The sequence below is a fragment of the Adiantum capillus-veneris genome, chromosome 4, assembly GCF_014529385.1.
Source record: "Adiantum capillus-veneris isolate H3 chromosome 4, ASM1452938v2, whole genome shotgun sequence".
NCBI lineage: Eukaryota > Viridiplantae > Streptophyta > Polypodiopsida > Polypodiales > Pteridaceae > Adiantum > Adiantum capillus-veneris.
The window spans coordinates 144,519,231-144,537,301 of record NC_140934.1 but is presented as its reverse complement, the minus strand read 5'-3'; the positions used below and the strand labels follow the sequence as shown (position 1 = coordinate 144,537,301).

The 18,071-nt window shown below is 40.4% G+C and overlaps 1 protein-coding gene across 2 annotated transcripts in view; it reads left to right on the top strand.

Annotated features, from left to right (window-relative positions):
- The first annotated feature begins 13,582 nt into the window (after nucleotides 1-13,582).
- Nucleotides 13,583-18,071, top strand: part of LOC147460108 (sugar transport protein MST4-like) — a 38,239-nt gene continuing 33,750 nt past the window's right edge. The window contains exon 1 of one of the 2 annotated variants that reach the window (XM_086511232.1): nucleotides 13,583-13,977. In XM_086511232.1, the coding sequence (XP_086367358.1) occupies nucleotides 13,672-13,977 (306 nt within the window). In that variant the 5' untranslated portion in view covers nucleotides 13,583-13,671. The remainder of the gene's footprint in view (nucleotides 13,978-18,071) is intronic. The other variant, XM_086511231.1, reaches the window with a different exon arrangement.

Sequence of the window (18,071 nt, the reverse complement as noted above, 5' to 3'; positions counted from 1 at the left end):
TTTTGACTATTCTAGAACTTGAAAAAGGCCTCGGTAGCTTCATTGAAAGTGACTTGATGACGCTTCTCATAAATGTATTTTCTATAGGGATCATGCCTGCCAAGCATTGTGGCAAGCATGTCTTAACATATCCATATGGTCTTGCTGGCATATGCTTGTAGCATACCTTCAAGGACTTGGGAGGCCCATTTGTTGCATGTTGTAAGAAAGATTGATCTTAATTATCATAGCATAACTAAAACACCAAGTTATAAATGTTTATCTAGCTACAAAAAATAAAGAATAAATGTAAAATACCAAAAGATTACCTCAATAATCTATAATAGTATGTTTAACAAATAAAACATTTTCATTCACATTAACTAGCCCTTGTTAGATAAGCTGGATAAATTCATAACTAGGTACGCTTGTATTTGCAACCTAAGATGATATTAATTCAACCATCCATGAGGTTATTTTGTTTATGAAAACTTGGTTTCATACATAGAAATAATCATAACTTGTTACATTAACAAGATTTTTTTTGTATCAAAGAGTTTTGGCCACTTAAATTGTTCCAAATACCTTGTGTTGTGAAATGATTATCTCAACTGGGTCACTTGCATGGGAATTTTTGTGACATATCATTAAATATGGGCACTTGTACCTTAGTTCGTGAGAACTCATACTCTCCTCTCCACATGGACTATGTCTCATATACTAACGTCAACAACTCAGATATCCATGTCTCCTTGCAAAAAAAGAGTATCATTTTGTGAAGGTACACACACACACACACTATGACAAGAGTGAGTAGGACCCTTGTAAATACTTGCTCCACGATGTGTTCTTGGCTAGACTAAAATTCATAAGCTTCTAGACCATGCAAATGCACTAAAATTTGTAAGCTCCTAGACCATGTTGTCCACCCTTGTGACTACCAACAAGTGCCCTAAAACAATGATTACTACCCTTGTAGTCATGTGAACTTCTTTGTACTTGAACTTGAGAATCCATACCCTCTTGATCCAATATGGCTTCCGAGATCTTGTATTGAAATACAAGCATAGAGTTGCTTTTTTTTTTTGCAGCCACCTAGAAGGAATACTAGCATAGTAGACGCCATTGAACAATGACTCTTATTCCTTCCTTAGGTTGCTACTCATGTAGCTATGCATGACTCTTAACACTTGCAAAAACATCCTTTGTAGAGACATCATCAGTCTATCATAGTGAGATGAGTGTACCTACACTCGTGTCTCATGGTTGAAGTTCGTATTAAGCTTTGACATATCTTAAGAAAAATAAAAAAATTACTTGCAAGGTTAAGGACTCTAGTAAACCATTGGGATTGGATTCTTGGCTTACAAATTAAAGCGTTTTCTTTTCATCACATCATTTATGTGAAAACTTGGTACCAAAGTAAAAGTGGTCAGTAGTCTTATTGAAGACCAAGTAACAAGGGAATATACAAGTCATGCATGTAATAGAAGATTTTACTTCATTATGATACTTGTCTGCAACAAGTTTAACATCCCATTCCACCAAACGAACTATATATAAGGTATATTGAAACAAAGTTGTATTTACAAATAATCAATCTATCAAAGCCATATGTACTTTGCTATTTTGTCATCCCCATTAGAAAACCTAGACATAAGGTTTTGTGTTTTTTATAATCTTAGAGTGCCTTAATCCGAAAAATTATTATGCAAGATGTATTGACATGTGGAACAATCTTGCATAAAAGCATGACTAACAAAAAAGAACATGCTGCTGAATCATGATCACAAGGCGATCAAAGAGTAAATACTCATGGACTCTAGCCTTGACCTAGAGGATGCACCCAAAAAATACCTCGGTATCATATGTGATGAAAGGATAAAAAAAAATCATGTCTACACATTTCCTAGATTTGAATAGAAGAACCCCCTTTTTTCATAAAAATATAGTTTAGTTCAAAAGTTGAATTAAAAATCCCCTCTTCTAAGTGTGATTTTGTAGCTAATAGGTCCAATAATAAACCATCAAGCATGCATGATACATTGGCATGTCCATAAGTTGCACCCCTTTAGGCTTTGTCATGCCTTTTATGTCCAAGTGGGAAGCTTTCTAACATGAAAATTGGTGTCTTGCACACCCACAGTGATGTTAATCACACTCAATTTATGTCAATGTCTCGTAGATATAAAAACCTTGAAACTTTTGTATCCTTGGTTATAGACATTTGTCGTGATGAAATAATTACATACTTATGAGTTGTACGCATCTTAGTATGTTGGTATAGTAGAAAATTTAGATATGAGAAAGTAAAGATATTACGAACAATATTATGAGCTTGTCATTTGTAGCTTGTTCCTCAATTCCTTGCAAAAAAATTTAGATTGTTCCTGAATTCCCTATAGAGCTTTCAACTCTTGAGCCTGCACATCGATAGAGCTCCACCGCCCCCCTTCATGGATCCCGCACCACCTCCTGCATAGGAATTCCTATTTTCCCTCTTGAAACTTGGCCCTTGTTAACATTAGGAGGCAGTTCCCACGATAATCATGCCCCTTAGCTATGAGTGTAGGAGTGAATGTCCGCCAAACTATATGATATATCACAATAGATCAACATCTGCTCCATGAAACCATCAACAACATAGAATGGACATGTTTTCCAAAATTTTAAAAGAGAGATTAGGTTCATTTAACACTGGGTTGGTAACCTAACAAGACATAAAAGTGTCCTTTTGGGGTTTTGAAAAAAACCTCCAAAACCATAGTAGATCCACTCATTTTGTAAAATCCTTTCATGAGGTTATAGTTCAAGGCCTACTACACATGGAAAAAATAAGAGACTTGTAAAATTTCTCATCTTTTGGTCACACCAAGCCTCCAAAGTTGATGGATCAGTACATTTTCATCAAAACAGTCATTTCTTACGTTTTTTTGTATAAAAATAAGATTAGGGATTTTTGTAGGACTTGAGATAAATTCCCTTGTTAACTTCAATGGGTTGGTGATCACATATGATTGCTTCTCACTCACTATTTTTTGTTTTGCCAAAAGAAATAGGTACAAAAAAGTTGAATTTTTACCATTCTGCAAACCTATCATCAAAGTTTCTCTGGCCACGCTGAATACAAATAATATATGCATGTTTTCTTAGTTCCCTATTGTCCTTTAGGTTCATAAGGAGCCATGGAGCATGTCAAAAGAATAATACATCTCTTACCAAGGGGAATCTTGGGGACAAAGATGAAGTGCTAAATACAGCAAACATGAAAAAACTGGGTTCAACATTATGAGTTGTAGAATCCCATAGAAACTATTGAATATCTAGCCAAATTTGATCCTTATGACTAGATATGGTTACTACCTACAAAATGCATATAGTTGTCACAAGAAACTAGCAATATTGAAAAAGCTATACTTGATATACTATAATGTTTTGTTTTCTTCTATAATAGAAAAAACCAACCATTGTTGTGAACTATGCAAAATAGGGTATTAGGTGCCCAAAAACTCAAGGAATATTAGCTTTATGTTACAATATGGGACATAGAAAATCAAAACTACATTTGGATATCATGAAAGCCACCAAAAAAATCATAGAAGAGCTAAAATTGGCTAAAAAACAGGATTTGACAATTTTTGTAATTTGGTCATAACTTAAAACTTTAATATTTATTTCTCCCTAGAAGCATCAGGACATATTGAGGACTACTAAAGATAGTTCTCTAGCAGTATAGACCTCACAAACATGAATTCTAGAGTGGTATAGTTGCAAAAAAGTTGAAAAAAGCCAAAAACAGGACCCGTTTTTTCACACAGTTTAGGTTGTGAAATGTTGTGCAAGGACAAGGTTAAAGATGGAATTGATATTCCAAAAAAATGTCAAGTTTTTTTCAGCTCATGAGACAACTTTCTAGATAGATAGCACCTCAAAATCCATTTTGAAACTCTTGACATAATTCAAGGAAAATGGTCACTTAACAAGACATAAAAGTGTCCCAAGACATAAAAGTGTCCCATTACCAATCTAGTGTTAACACCACAATGTGGTCTACATTCATACCCTGCCTAAGGGTCGGAACCCTTCTAAATGGTCCTCTTGGCCATAAAGTTGCAAAACTAGACAATTGATGCTTAAAACACAAGATACTAAGCAATGTGTCTACAATAGAAGCTTATCATTCAATAGACTCAATGGGTGCTTTATAGCTAAGTCTCTTGGATATACAAAGGAAGCTCATGGCTAGGTTTGCTTGCATCATAGCGTTGCTAAAATTACATCAAAATACTAGCATCAAAATTCATAAGCCAGACTCGTGCCCTACATGCAATGAAAACTTTTGGGGTGGAGAATTGATACACAAACATGCTCACTTGATGTGAGTGAGACTGAAAAACAAGACACTACATATCCATTGGATGTAATCAACAACAACTCATGTAACCTTTTGAAGGTTAAAAAATTGTTGCGTAACCGTACATCCCATAAGTATAAGTAGTTAAGACACATAATTGGCATCTTCGATATATGAGAACTTGGGGACTAGCACATGTGAATCATGACCCAACCATGCCCTATAAAGGCCATTGGCCATGCTTTTTATAGGACCCCCCTAAAGAGTGTATATGCGCGCAATGCCGATGCAATGCGTTGTGTGTGTGGGAGAAGGGGAGAAGGAGAGAGTAGGCCGTGGTGTGGGTGGAGTCAACCTCTAAGTGAGGAGATCCTTATTCTTGGTATATGTATAAGAATAAGGTGACGTCCGTGGGCAAGCGTCCATAGTCTGGGCGGCTGAACAAGGCACAGATGCCTTTACCCCAACAATCTCCCACTTAAAGATGAATGTGCCAATAAGTGGGTCCTAGTAGCTAAACTACTAGTATGTATAAGAAAAAAGTTGAAGAGTGCATGTGTGTGGATACGTGCGTGCACGGTGCCGATGCAGTGTGGTGTGTGCATGCGAGAATTGTAGGGAAGGGGGAGAGGGAGAGAGTAGACCGCTGTGTTGGTGGAGTCAACCTCAAAGTGAGGATCTCCTTATTCTTGGTATATGTACAAGAATAAGGTGATCGTTAGTGGACGGGTGCCCATAGTCTAGGAGACCGGGAAAAGCACTGAGGCCTTTACCCCAACAATCTTCCACTTAAAGGCAAATGTGCCAATAAGTGGGTGCTACTAGCTAAACTACTAGTATGTACAAGAAAATTGGTGAGAGACTCTCTCAACCTATGCCCACTGGCTTGCTAAGTCAATCTACATGCTCTTGGGATAGGCGAGCATGCGTACCCACACTAGAGCCTGCATGTAAATCCCATAGACAACTTTGTATAGTTTGCAAAACTCCACTATGTATCATGCTAGTGTTAGTCATCGTACAACTGACAAATCTTGCTGCAAATGCTCCCACTATAGCTACTATGTCGAGCCTTGATACTAGTAGGTCGTACATAAGACACCCGAACTCTGACAAAATCTGTGCAAACCTAGTTGTTCTAGCCTCCCCTATTCTATCTACATGTATGGCATCATCAAGACTACTCATCGCATATGGATGTGTCAACTTTGACACTGGGATGGCTACGTCCCCGGAATTGTGCATCTTGGCACCAACTCATTAACCTCTAGCATGAGAATATCAAATAACTCCATGTCTATCATCTCTTTCTATGTCTCTAGGGAGCATACCCACTCTACCTCTGCTTGCACAGACTCTGACAACACATGTTGTGTCTCACTAGAGCACTACCACTCTACGTCTGTCTCTATAGAGTCTATTGGCACATCCTGCACATCTAAATGCTCTATCTCGTGAGCATGGTGGAGCTCACTCGTGAAGAAGACACGTCTCATCTCTTGCTCAAAGCATGCCAATGACCAAAATGAGACCATGCCATCTCGAACCTCAGACACATGCATAGGATATACCAAGCCACGGTGGGCTCCTCTTGCAATCAATAACGAACCTGCATCTGGAAAGACTGGTATTTAAGAAGTGTCTGACACCCAAAATCTACTAATTTCTCATTGAGATCAAGCTCTATCTCAACTGAGGAACATAGTGCACATGTCGTAACGTATATGATACACCACTGGGCAATGAAAAACAGGAAAAACTTCTCCGGAATGGTCCGTCAAAATTGTTATGCATCGATATGTGATACTGAAGAAGCTGGAAATTGGAAAATTGTAGAAGCCAAAACGTTGTGGAGACTATGTCAAAGCCAAAAAGGAGGTTGGTGTCACCTTCCACCATCGGGCAAAAGCGCTCTCCAAGATCATAGCTATTGATGCCGAGAAGAACGTCAAAGCTAAAAAACCACCAAATTGGTGTCAAAACCGATGCATATTTGAAATTTGAGAGATGATGTCGTAGCCGCCTCAAATCACTCGAGAAGAACGCGGAATCCCTTTATCGCTACCGAGGCGTAGAGGAGAACGCCGAAAAATTGATGCTAAGAAAAAATGTCAAGTCGGGCCGATGTCGTGAGTGATGCCCGGGCTTACTCACCAAAGCTCGTAAATGCTTGTGTGTGCGTAGACACTGAGAGCGCACACGCTTGTTCTGTTTTTTGTGCGACACAACAATGAATTCAAGAATTGTGTGTATGTCACACCTCTCTTTGTTCTCTCGCTTTGTTTGTGTGTGTGAACCCACCCTTACCGCGTGTGTGCAAGGGTGTGTGAACCCACCCTTACACACAAAATTTTTTTATAATAAAATTGCTCTCTGTCAAAGCCTGAAAACTGCCAACTACATAGAGAGAGAGTGTGTGTGTGTGCGCCATGTTGTGCCTTTGATTGCTCCTTGATGCTTAGAACTTCCCAAGTCGACTCTGTCTGTGAGCTTTCTGAGCTTCAATATGTGGTTTACTGCCCGCTGAAAATAGCCATGTGCATTACAGGCTTAGCGCTACTCCAAGCACTGCTCGGGAGTTGCTTGATGTCCTGCAGATTCCGTTTGCTCCCAATTGAATTCTTTGCACACACTGCCCAGAAACTCCAAAAGTTTTTTAGAGCTGCTTTGTTTCTTCCAAGCCTCGAGCACTGCCCCAATTTGACAAGCTTGCACTTGATTACGAGTGTGTGTGTGTGCATGCTCAACACACACTCCCAAGCTCGGACTCTGCAGTTGATTCCTACAGGGATTTCCAATTTGCTTCTCTGAGACCTACTACTCGATTTTGTTGCACTCAAGCTTGCTTACAAGCCTTCGATGTGCAGAGATGTCCAATTGCTTGCTTGCCCTCAAATGCTCCTTTTTTAGCTCCAAAATTCTGCTATCCGACTTGACCTATTCGATGCCTCTCAAGCTCAATTCCTTGCACACAACCTTCAATTTCCCCCTCTTTCTCACAAGCCTTCTCAATTCTCTGCAGTTGTAGTCGATTACTGCCCGTAAGCCTTAGATCTCGCCAAGGCCAGGCCCATTTGATTAGCTGAGTCTCTGCTTTTGATTCAAGCTCCATCCAATGGGCTCAATTTTTTGCAAGTTTTGGTTTGTGCAGATTTGCACCAATTTTCTGCCAAAATGCTTTATCCTCTCAAAGATTTCTGAAAGCCCAAGAGAGGCTGCGCACATCGGGGTTCCAATCTTGGTAATTCAGTCTGATCCGACTATGATCTGCCTTGATCCGGTTCCACCTTCAGTCTCGATCTGCTCAAGGAAGCTCCATCAAGCTTCCATAGCCTCCAAGCTCAAGCTGAGATCCATCACTTTTTCTTCTCATCGAGAAGCCATTGCAGACACCAATTGCTGTTTTTTAGCTCTGATACTAGTTGAAGAGTACGTGTGTGCATGTGTGGATATGCATGGTGCGAATGCGGTACGGTCTGTGTGTGCGAGAAGGGGATATGGAGAGAGTAGACCATTGTGTGGGTGGAGTCAACCTCTAAGTGAGAAGCTTCTTATTCTTGGTATATGTACAAGAATAAGGTGATGTCAGTGGGCGGGTGCCCATAGTCTGGGGGGTTAGGCAAGGCACAAACTCCTTTACCTCAACACCCCCTTTACCACATGTCTATATCCTAGCCATTGGCCTCTGCCTGATCTTACCTTAGGCCTGACATTACCATCCAACCATGCCCTATTTAGGCCCTTAGCCATGCTATTTATAAAAGCCCCTTTACCGCATGTCTATCCTGGCCCTTGGCCTACTCAATTTTCCCTTAGGCTTGACATTACTCCCCTCAAGGAGAAGCATTTTCGTCCTCCAAAAAGAAAGTGATGGTATCTTCATAATAACACTAATGTTTTTCACAATGGCATCCTTCATGGATCTAGCTATCCATTTGATCGGAACACAATTCAGTCGGAGAGGTTCAATGAAATCAAGAAGAACATTTTGATTTTCCACATTGTTGTCCCTTTGCAACCACTTTGTGTAATCGGCATATATCCAACATAGTGTGTAAACTCTATTTCTAACTCACTAGAGTATGCTAAACAAGTCACCACAACTAAAAGGTGTCTAAAAGAATACCTCTTCTCAATTTCCATGAAAGTAACATGCTGACATAACTCATCCACAACGATTAAATCCTTGACTTTTTATCATTTCTCATCTATAAAACCCCCCCACCATAATTGGTGATCGAGGTTGAGAACCCGACCAAAACATGAAGGGACTAAACGTAGTCGCAACATCCTTTGCCTCATGGTAAACAGACTCCAACTAGAGAGATAACCTTTCCAATTGGTTTCTTGGTGCTAACATACGTGCTTATCATATCCTTTAGCACAACATTAACACTTGTAATCTACCTATCCTCTTTGGATGACTGACAGTATTGAAGTGTGTTTTCCCACAGTTTACAAACAGTCTTCGAAAATGATTGGTAAACAAGGATCACAATTCCTTGCAACATTGTTGAGTAATCAACAATGTTATGAATAACCAACTTGGTTAACTTTAATTATTAGAAAAGTGGATTGAATAAACTATACAAAGTTTAGTCAACTTATTTACAAGCACCCAAACTGAGCCATGACCTCTAATGGTGACTGGTAAACAAGGACACAATTCCTTGCAATATTGTTGAGTAATCAACAATGTTATGAACAACCAACTTGGTCAACTTTAATTATTGGAAAAGTGTATTGTATAAACTATACAAAGCTTAGTCAACTTATTTACAAGCACCCAAATCGATCCATGACCTCTAATGGTGACTGGTAGACCCATAATTAATCTCATAGAGATAGTGCACATAGAGTGAGAAATGCTTTAGAAGCTACTAGTGTCATGAATGTGCATGTCGCTCCAAATCAGCCTTTGCTAAACACTAGGGGCCATAACACCTAGTTTGCATGCATTTAACAAATATGGATACAAACCTGCATATCCATGACCATACTTGTCAATGCTTATGGCTAACGTTATGCTCAAAGCCCTCAGGGAAAGAACCAAATACTTTCCCTTGCAATCAGATGAGAGTTGTGCTAACACATTTGGACCACTACAGAATGTGAAAATCAATCACATCTAGGTACCAAATGAAACATGTTCACTAACAAAAGATAGATTACTACATGTGTAAACAACTATCCATTAAAGTTGCTTAACAATACTTGTAACCTTAACAAGTCTTATTAAGTATCCGATAATTTTTGGCCACTGAAATTGTTCCTGATACAATGTGCTCAAAATGGTCTAACAAACAGATCCTTCTAGCACCTGCTAACTTTGTCGTGACACATAATTGAAATCAGGGGTGTCCGCGTTAGTCCCAAAGACTCATATTCTCCACATGTGGAATATGTCTCATATAAGGATGTCCAAAAAAATGACATCCTTCAAGTACGAGATGTACTTGTGTGTGGAGGTAAATGTAAACACAGTGACATGAGTGAGAGGGACCCTCATAAACTTTGCTCCTTATTGGCTTAACCAAACTCTATGAGTTTCTAGATCATGTTGTATCCCTTGTAACAACATGTGTCAAACAAAACCCTAGCATATGGACCCATAACTACAGGATGCAAAAATGTATTTGGAACACTATAGTCCCAAAATTTGTTGCTCCTACATGACCTTGTGCTGTGTTTGAAGAGCAAAATGGATGAAAAAATTCTAGCTTATACATCCTACTTGGAAAACTCAAGCAATGCAAAAGGAAAAACAACCAAATCATACGCTCGGGGTCGGGTCGGGGGGTCATTATGTATACATTGTGTATATCACATGCATTCAAGGACTATTTTTATGAAAATTTTGACAAATAAAATACACCCTTTTCCCATTCAATTTGTAAATTTTTTTTCCAATTTCATTTTATGATACCCTTCTGTATGTGAAAATGTGAGAAAAAATTATAATACATAATCCCGTCTTTCTGCTGCACTCCACGTGATAGCCACATAATTAATAAGTGACTCCCCCGAGATCATATGCTTACGTGGAGGTGGAAAATAGCATACAACTTGGAAGGTACACTACCAAAAATCTAGCCGGAAAGACAGTACGTCTTTGACCTATAAAATACTAAATAAAAGATTAGTGAAAATCAAGCAATATCGAGCTGGTAACCCTAGGTGTTGCCTTGGCAATCCAAACCCCTTGACTAAAGTTTGCAATTCTAAACCCCTTGGTTAGACTTTACATGTTAATTGCTTAAACTAGCAGTTGAACTTATCCACTACCCCTTGGTAGATTGAGGAATTCTTTCCTTGAAAGTATAATTGTAAGAGGCCAATAATTGACCATCAACACTCATGGAGTAATTTGGCTTTAGCTAGGTCATATCCTTGAAAATACCACTTCTATAGCTACAATCAATCCTATAATTTTAACAACAGATCCTCTCAAGTGGGAATCTTATTCACGATTCGATCTTGAAATAATCATAGCTCTCTATGAACAGAAGACAAAGATGTCTAACACCCCAAAACAGGGAGTCGTACTAGATTTCCTGGGTGTGCAAATAATACATTCCTTGCATTGAGGCTCTCTTAGTCTATTCATGTCGTTCCATGAATTAGTGGCATGATAGTGAGGAAATGCCTACTTTCTATCCACAAAAAGCATCATCCGTAATGGCTACACCTTGTGAATAGAGCCAATGATGTAAAGTTCCCACTGGTTGTAGACATATACAACGATCACAAGCAAATCTATCAGCCTCAACTTTTTCTAAATAAAGTAGCTGATGTTATAGCAAAAGCATAAACAATGATTCAGTGGAATGAAGACCACCATAATGCCATGCCATGCATGCATACCAGAAAAACAGAGTGATAAGCCCCCTTGGCTTTAATGACGATCTCAACAGTTTGAATCGATTCCATACATGCCTTGCACGATTGTATTAGCATGGATACATCACAATTTGTCGCTGCCAAATGTAAATTGTGAGCTTATATCCATATAGTGCCAATTCTCTCAACATGTGTGCCATTATTATTGATCCTAATTCAATGTATAATAATGTGACAAAGAGTAGAAGCCTTGCTTCTCCTTAAGTTTTTCAAAGCACTTTGCTTTGCACCGCAGGGAAATCTTTTCCAAATTAAAACTTAAAACACAAAAAGTAAGAAGAACTTGAAATTGTCTTATCTTGTCGCCCCTCTAAGATGAGTTACCTTTGCCTGAATCTGGCTCATAGCCACGTATGTTGAGAAATTTAGAGTTGTGTACCCTTGCATGCCCTCGTCGCTTGGTTCATACCGGCCTCCGGTGAAAAATCATTCGACCTATTGCAATGTCTCCCGAGTTCGTATGTTGGTAGCATATTCCGAACTTTGGAAGCCTCAATGCAATTTGTTGTAACTTGAAGCCTTTCTTTGTATGAATACATCAAAAATATTAGAGAGGATAGCTCAAGAAGCGTAGCTATCAATTTCATCTTACTACCAAACTCTACTTCACTGAAGCAACATTTGCTTGTCTAGTTGGCATGGTAAAATGATTTTGCAAGATTGAATAAGTTCAAAATTTGAAACTTAAATTTAATGTACTTACAATTTTTTTGTAATCTCCACCCTTGGCATCAAAAGTCGTAGCACCAATTAGTATGATTTTTCTCATGCAAGGTGGATCCCATAATAAGAAGCCTTGCTTCCGGAAACATGCAAAATCGCATCTTCAATCCTGGTCGCGATGAGTACTAATTGTAGAACTTAAAAAAACTTGCCTAGGAGCCTTGCCCTAGCAAAAAGTGAAACCCCAAATTCCGAGGTAGGTAGAGAAATATATATGCCTGCTTCTTGAACAACAAAGAGATGCGATGCCAAACATCTGGCACCTCTCATCAAGGCTACTAACATGCCTTGCTTTTGCATCATCCTAGCCTTGTCATGTTTCAACTTTTGATTGTTCAACTAAAATTATTAAAATGCAGAAGTAAAATCTCTAATTTGTACATACTTACCAGCCCTCCTGGAAAAGTGTGAATGCAACCCTCCTTGAGAGCTATACTGACATAACTTCGGGCTTGACAATCCCTTACTTCTCCTTGTACTTCTAATCTTGTGAAACCGTAAGGGCTTCAAAACTCATGAAATAGCTTTGGCTTGCATAGACACGTAAGCGATGCCACTTCTTGCAAAACTATTGATAGCAATTAGAAAACAAAAATTGGAATGGAATGTACCTGATGGGATTTTCCTTGAATCCATTGCCGGGTCCAATCCAGTAGATCGACAACCCTTTGCATGTTCATAATTCTCCACAACCACCATCATGCCTTGCATGGATTCTCTATGAGTTATGTACTTGCCCTCGATCTTGTCGATTGCTATAAAAAAACGACATAAAGATGCCTTGCTTGCCCTTTGACGGTGCATGGCTGCTTGTAGTTTAAAGAAAGCATCATCCCAACTTGAGCTGCCGCTATAAAAACGCCCATCGGAAAAGACCTTTTCTAACTCCCTCTAATCCTGACCCCTCCTCCTGCCATCCTTTGCTATGCCCTACCCACCTCGTCCGCCTCTCACCATCATGTGCAAGCACCCACCTCTCACGATCACCTGCAGCAAGGAACTCTCAGAGAATGGACACGAGAGAGAGAGAGAGAGAGAGAGAGAGAGAGAGAGAGAGAGAGAGAGAGAGAGATATTACACGTCAATCTTGCGCACGCCTATAGCGAGGCCCTCTGATTGTATCACATGTAGTGAACAACACTACAAAATCTCTATCCTTTGACGTCTTGATGAACTGCATGAAAAATCTGTGTCTCCGTGCTCATGATGATGCACGTCATCTCTTCATCTCTCTCTCTCTCTCTTCCACTTGCCAAGCAAATACTGAGAAATGATAGTTTTAACATTTAGCTCCTTCTTTCCTCCCTATCTAAAGAGCATCTCCCCCTGATTCCCCCAAAACAAATTGACCCAAAGTCTTAGCAACTTTCTGAGTGAGATGTGATGTAATGAGTGGCATTTAGTCCCACCAACCGATAAAAACAATGTCTAGCCAAAACAACCTTGTAATGAGTGTCTACAATGCTCTATTTTTACAAATCTTTATACTGAGTGTTTGGTCTGACAAGCAACCAATAAAAAAAAATTACTATTTTTTAAAACAACCTCTCCTTTTTAAAAGGGAACACATCACTATGGCCTTAGCCCTTTGGGCAGGCCAAAAAGAGGATGTTAAGCGTACTGTAATCTCACTAAAGTTAAGTTCACTAAAGTTAAGTGGGACTCGGCTCTAATCACGTGTTGTGTGCTTGATTTGTGCAGGTGGGATATCGATCATGGATGATTTCCTTCTAAGATTTTACCCAGATGTGTACCAACACAAGAAGAATACGAAGGGGGACAACTACTGTAAGTATGACAACCAAGTCCTTCAGCTCTTCACATCCAGCCTCTACCTGGCAGCCCTACTGGCCACTTTCGTTGCATCTGTGGTGAGCAAAAAACTTGGAAGGAAGATGACCATGCTGTGGGCAGGCATGTTCTTTCTTGGTGGGACCGCGATTGGCACAGCGGCGCAAAACCTCAGCATGATCATTGCTGGTAGGGCCCTTCTCGGCTGTGGCATTGGCTTTGCCAATCAGGTACATTACTCTCATACCCACTGCATTATGTTTTTTGGCTCGTTGCAGTTTTGGCCTGGTCCTTCTCTTGTGTTAGGCGTAACTTAAGTTTCTTGCTTTTTGCATGAGAGAGATTGCTAGTTGTTGTCGTAGGCAAGCCATCCACTTTGTACGGTGTAGGATTTTGGTCATTTTTTGGGGCTGCTTAGAGATTATCTCCTGCATAAGTGGGAAGTGCATGTCCCTACCAAATATCAATATGTTGTTGACTGCATAAGTGGGAAGTAAATGTCCCTACCAAATGGCAATAATGCTAATGCTTGCAAACTTGATACCCGGAGCATCTTGACAAGTCTTCTGTCGGACATCAAGAATACCACCCATAAGTGATTGCAAACGTGTCCCCTCAACCAGTACTAAGAAGCTCACAAAGGTGAACATCCATGGCAAAATTTGTGGGATCACACTACAAGTGGTGAAGAGAGAACCAACATTACCTCCTCGAACTGTTGTCATAATCGGCTAAGCATCTAGCACCACATGCTCCACCTTTACGCCTCATCTTTTGAACTCGGATGATCGTACAAGAAGTGGTACAAGAGATATATGAATCCCCCTTTACCTTTCGAAACCAACACCAACACTTGCACGTGCGCATGGACCTAATCTGTTGGAATATCGGATAGACATGAGCAGCTCAAGATGGAATTAAGAACTTCCATCCTCTCAAAATCGACGATGCGGAAGCGTTAGAGAGAGAGAGAGAGAGAGAGAGAGAGAGAGAGAGAGAGAGAGAGAGAGAGAGAGAGAGAGAGAGAGAGAGTCCTGAACCAACCAACCTTGGCAAAATGAATAAACTGATGCTTGTACAATGGGGGCAATGGGTTGCATATATACTCATCTAAGTAAATTGCCCTACCAGACTTTGACAAATAAGCAAAATAAATACCTAAAAGCCAAAATAAATAATGGGATCACATTAGGTAGTTCACTTGAGATACCATAACTTTAATAGTCTCTGCAACTCGTAGTGGACATAAATGGTGAGACCAAGTCGGTAAAGAAGCTACCATGGACACCCCAGAAGTAGCCACCAACTGGGTATACCTCGGTTTTGCTACCCTCAACTTTTTACCTTTGAAGAATGCCATGTCGAGTATCTATTTCCTTACACAAAATTGAACTGTAGACGACACTACGTCCAAGAATCCCCATTCGTGAACTGTGAACACATCACGTCCATAATACTCCTAGATAATGAACTTTGAAACACTTCTTGTCCATAATCCAGCCAACAACAATGGATTGGCGCGCACATCCATAGTGTTTTAGATACATGTGATGCGTTCCCTATAAGGTTCAACGAAAGTGAATGTTGATAGTGCTCAGGATGAGTGCTCCGAACTTTGCTCAAGGGTTCCTTTTACCTACGGAAGGGAGAGCATTCCGTTCTTCTCATAGAGAGTGCAAGTGCAATGATAACAAACAAAGTGAATGCTACTGTGAATGAAAGTGTTGAGAATGAGAGAGAGAGAGAGAGAGAGAGAGAGAGAGAGAGAGAGAGAGAGAGAGAAAGAGAAGAATACGACACCAGACGGTTCTCAAACCCTGCTCCAAGGGCCCCCCTCTCTATGGCGAGAGAGGTCTATGCTATAGATTGCACAAATCTGGTACAATGGTCTAGATGCAATGGACTTGCTGACAATGTCGACAATGGTCGCGATTACGAGGACAGGCTGAAAACTGAAAACGTTAGGGCTGATATATTGAAATCTGGAAGGGCTGATCTGCTGCGGGAAACTGGGACTATGTTGGCAACGACGACACTGGTGATGATGGTGACGACGACTAGCAAATCGCTATGTGCTGAAATCTGAAATCTCCTGGCTGATTTGGAAAACGCTGGCTGAACTGAAGGGATGATGCGGGTGTGCTACGGGAAGGGTGAGATCTGCGAAGCTATGGGCTGATCTGCAAGTGTTGATGGCTGGAAACCAAAAATGCTGACAAGTTCTATTGGGTCGGAATGCTGGAGACTGAAAACGCTAGGCAATTTTGTGGTTTGATCTCAGGGTGTTTGCTTCAGTAGCTAGGTCCTACAGGACTACTATGGCTTTTTTGGCAAACACATGGTCACCATGAAACATGTTTTGGCTCTTCTCACTGCATTCCAGCAGGAGTTCCAATGTCTTGACACACCTACTTTTCTTATCATGGACCCATGTGGAGTTTCTTTCAGGTGGATAGTGGTCCTTGGACTATGAACGAGTTACCGTTAGCTTGAGCATTCATTTCAAAGTGGGGAGACGGTCTTTTTTAATTCTCTTAGATTGTGGTTGTAGGTTTCACATGTTCTTTTTTTGGAGTCACCTATCTTGAGTAATCCAGTTGCAAAGGTAGAGATTGTTGGAGAGTTGTGGCAATTATCCATAGGCCGAATGCTCTCTTTTCAGAGGGGGATGTGGAGCCAAGTTGGGAGTCAGTTTTTGCTGACTACTTCCTTCCAGATCTTGTGATTCCACGCACATCGGAGAGGATGGGCAGACTATTTGGTGGCTTTCTCAAGCCCTTTGTTTTTCCTCTTGTAGAGCTTGGGTGTTTTCTCTCGACAGTTGTACTCTGGATTATTATTATAAAAAAAAGTAAAACCAAACCCTGAGGCCAATGCTTCTGGGAGTGGAACTCCGCCACTGCATGTCTCTTGTCTATTGCGGAGTGTTATCTCTTTAAAGTTCAAGTGTTTGTTGTTTCGGTTCAATTCGGTGATTGTTGCAGTAATTTTACCGCTTTGTTAGTGGCTTGTTGGTTACATTGGTATCGGAGATCATATGTTTGTTCTTCTTAGAGCAATTCGGTCTAGAACTGCGGCAATCGATTGTAGAGGCAATGCTTTTTCATTCTCAAGGATGTACAAAAGAAGAGGAGAAGCAGTATGTGGACATTGAGATTATGGTAGTAGAAGCTTTTTGCTTTGGGAAGGAGAAGCTTTTTTCAGAATTTACTTCTTGAAGAAGAAGCTTTCTTCTTTTTGGAAGAAGTTTTTACAGCGAAGGAGAAGGTTTTTACATAATTTACTTCTTGAAGAAGAAGCTTTCTTCTTTTTGGAAGAAGCTTTTGCAGCATCGACTATAGAGGCGGCGCCTTTTCATTCTCATGGATGTGCAGAAGAAGAGGAGAAGCAATATGTGGACAAAAGATTATGGCAACAAAAGCTTTTTGCTTTTGGGAAGGAGAAGATTTGCTTCACAGAATTTGCTTTATGAAGAAGAAGCTTTTTGCTTTTTGGAAGAAGCTTTTTGACAAAGTGCTTTTTGAAGAAGATGCTTTTTGCACAAGCTTCTTCATGAAGAAGCTACGTTTTGGAAGAATTTTCTTTTCAGAAGTTTGTTTTCTTAGTAAATAGTTGCTTTTTGGGAGAAGCTATTCTTTGTGTGTGTGTGTGTGTGTGTGTGTGTGTGTGTTTTATGGGGAAGAAGGTGCTACTTTTTGGAAGAGGTTGATTTTCAAAGTTGCAAAAGCTGATGAAGGGAAAGAGGATGTTGAGGGGGAAGCAATTCTAGATTCGGTAGGGACTATGTAAGGCAGCGGAAGCGAATGTTGAATTTTGCTCAAGATCAGTGCTCCGAATTGTGCTCAAGGTTCCTATTACTTAGGGAAGGGAGAGCCTTCCGTTCTTTAATGAGAGAGTGCAAGTGATCACAACAAAGTGGGTAAACAGTGTGCGTGAAGGTGTTGAGACTGAGAGATAGAGAGAGAAGAGGATACGACACCAAAGAAGTTGTCAAACCCTCCTCCGAAGGCCCCTCTCTATGGAGAGAGCGGTCTACTTATGATTGCACAAATCTCTACAATGCTTGGACTTTGCCGACGATGTTGACGACGATGAGACGGGCTGAAATCTGAAAATGCTAATGGCTGAAATCTGCAAATCTTTATCTGCTGAATTCTAACTCTATGTCGATGACGATGTCGCGATGCGACGACGACGCGCTGAAAACGCAGATGCTGAAATCTGCGTTTGCCGGGCTGAAATTGCAAACTACGCTGGATCTGACCATGTGGCGAGGATCTGCTGCTGGAAGGTGAGATCTGCGATGTTCGGGACTTCTTCTGCG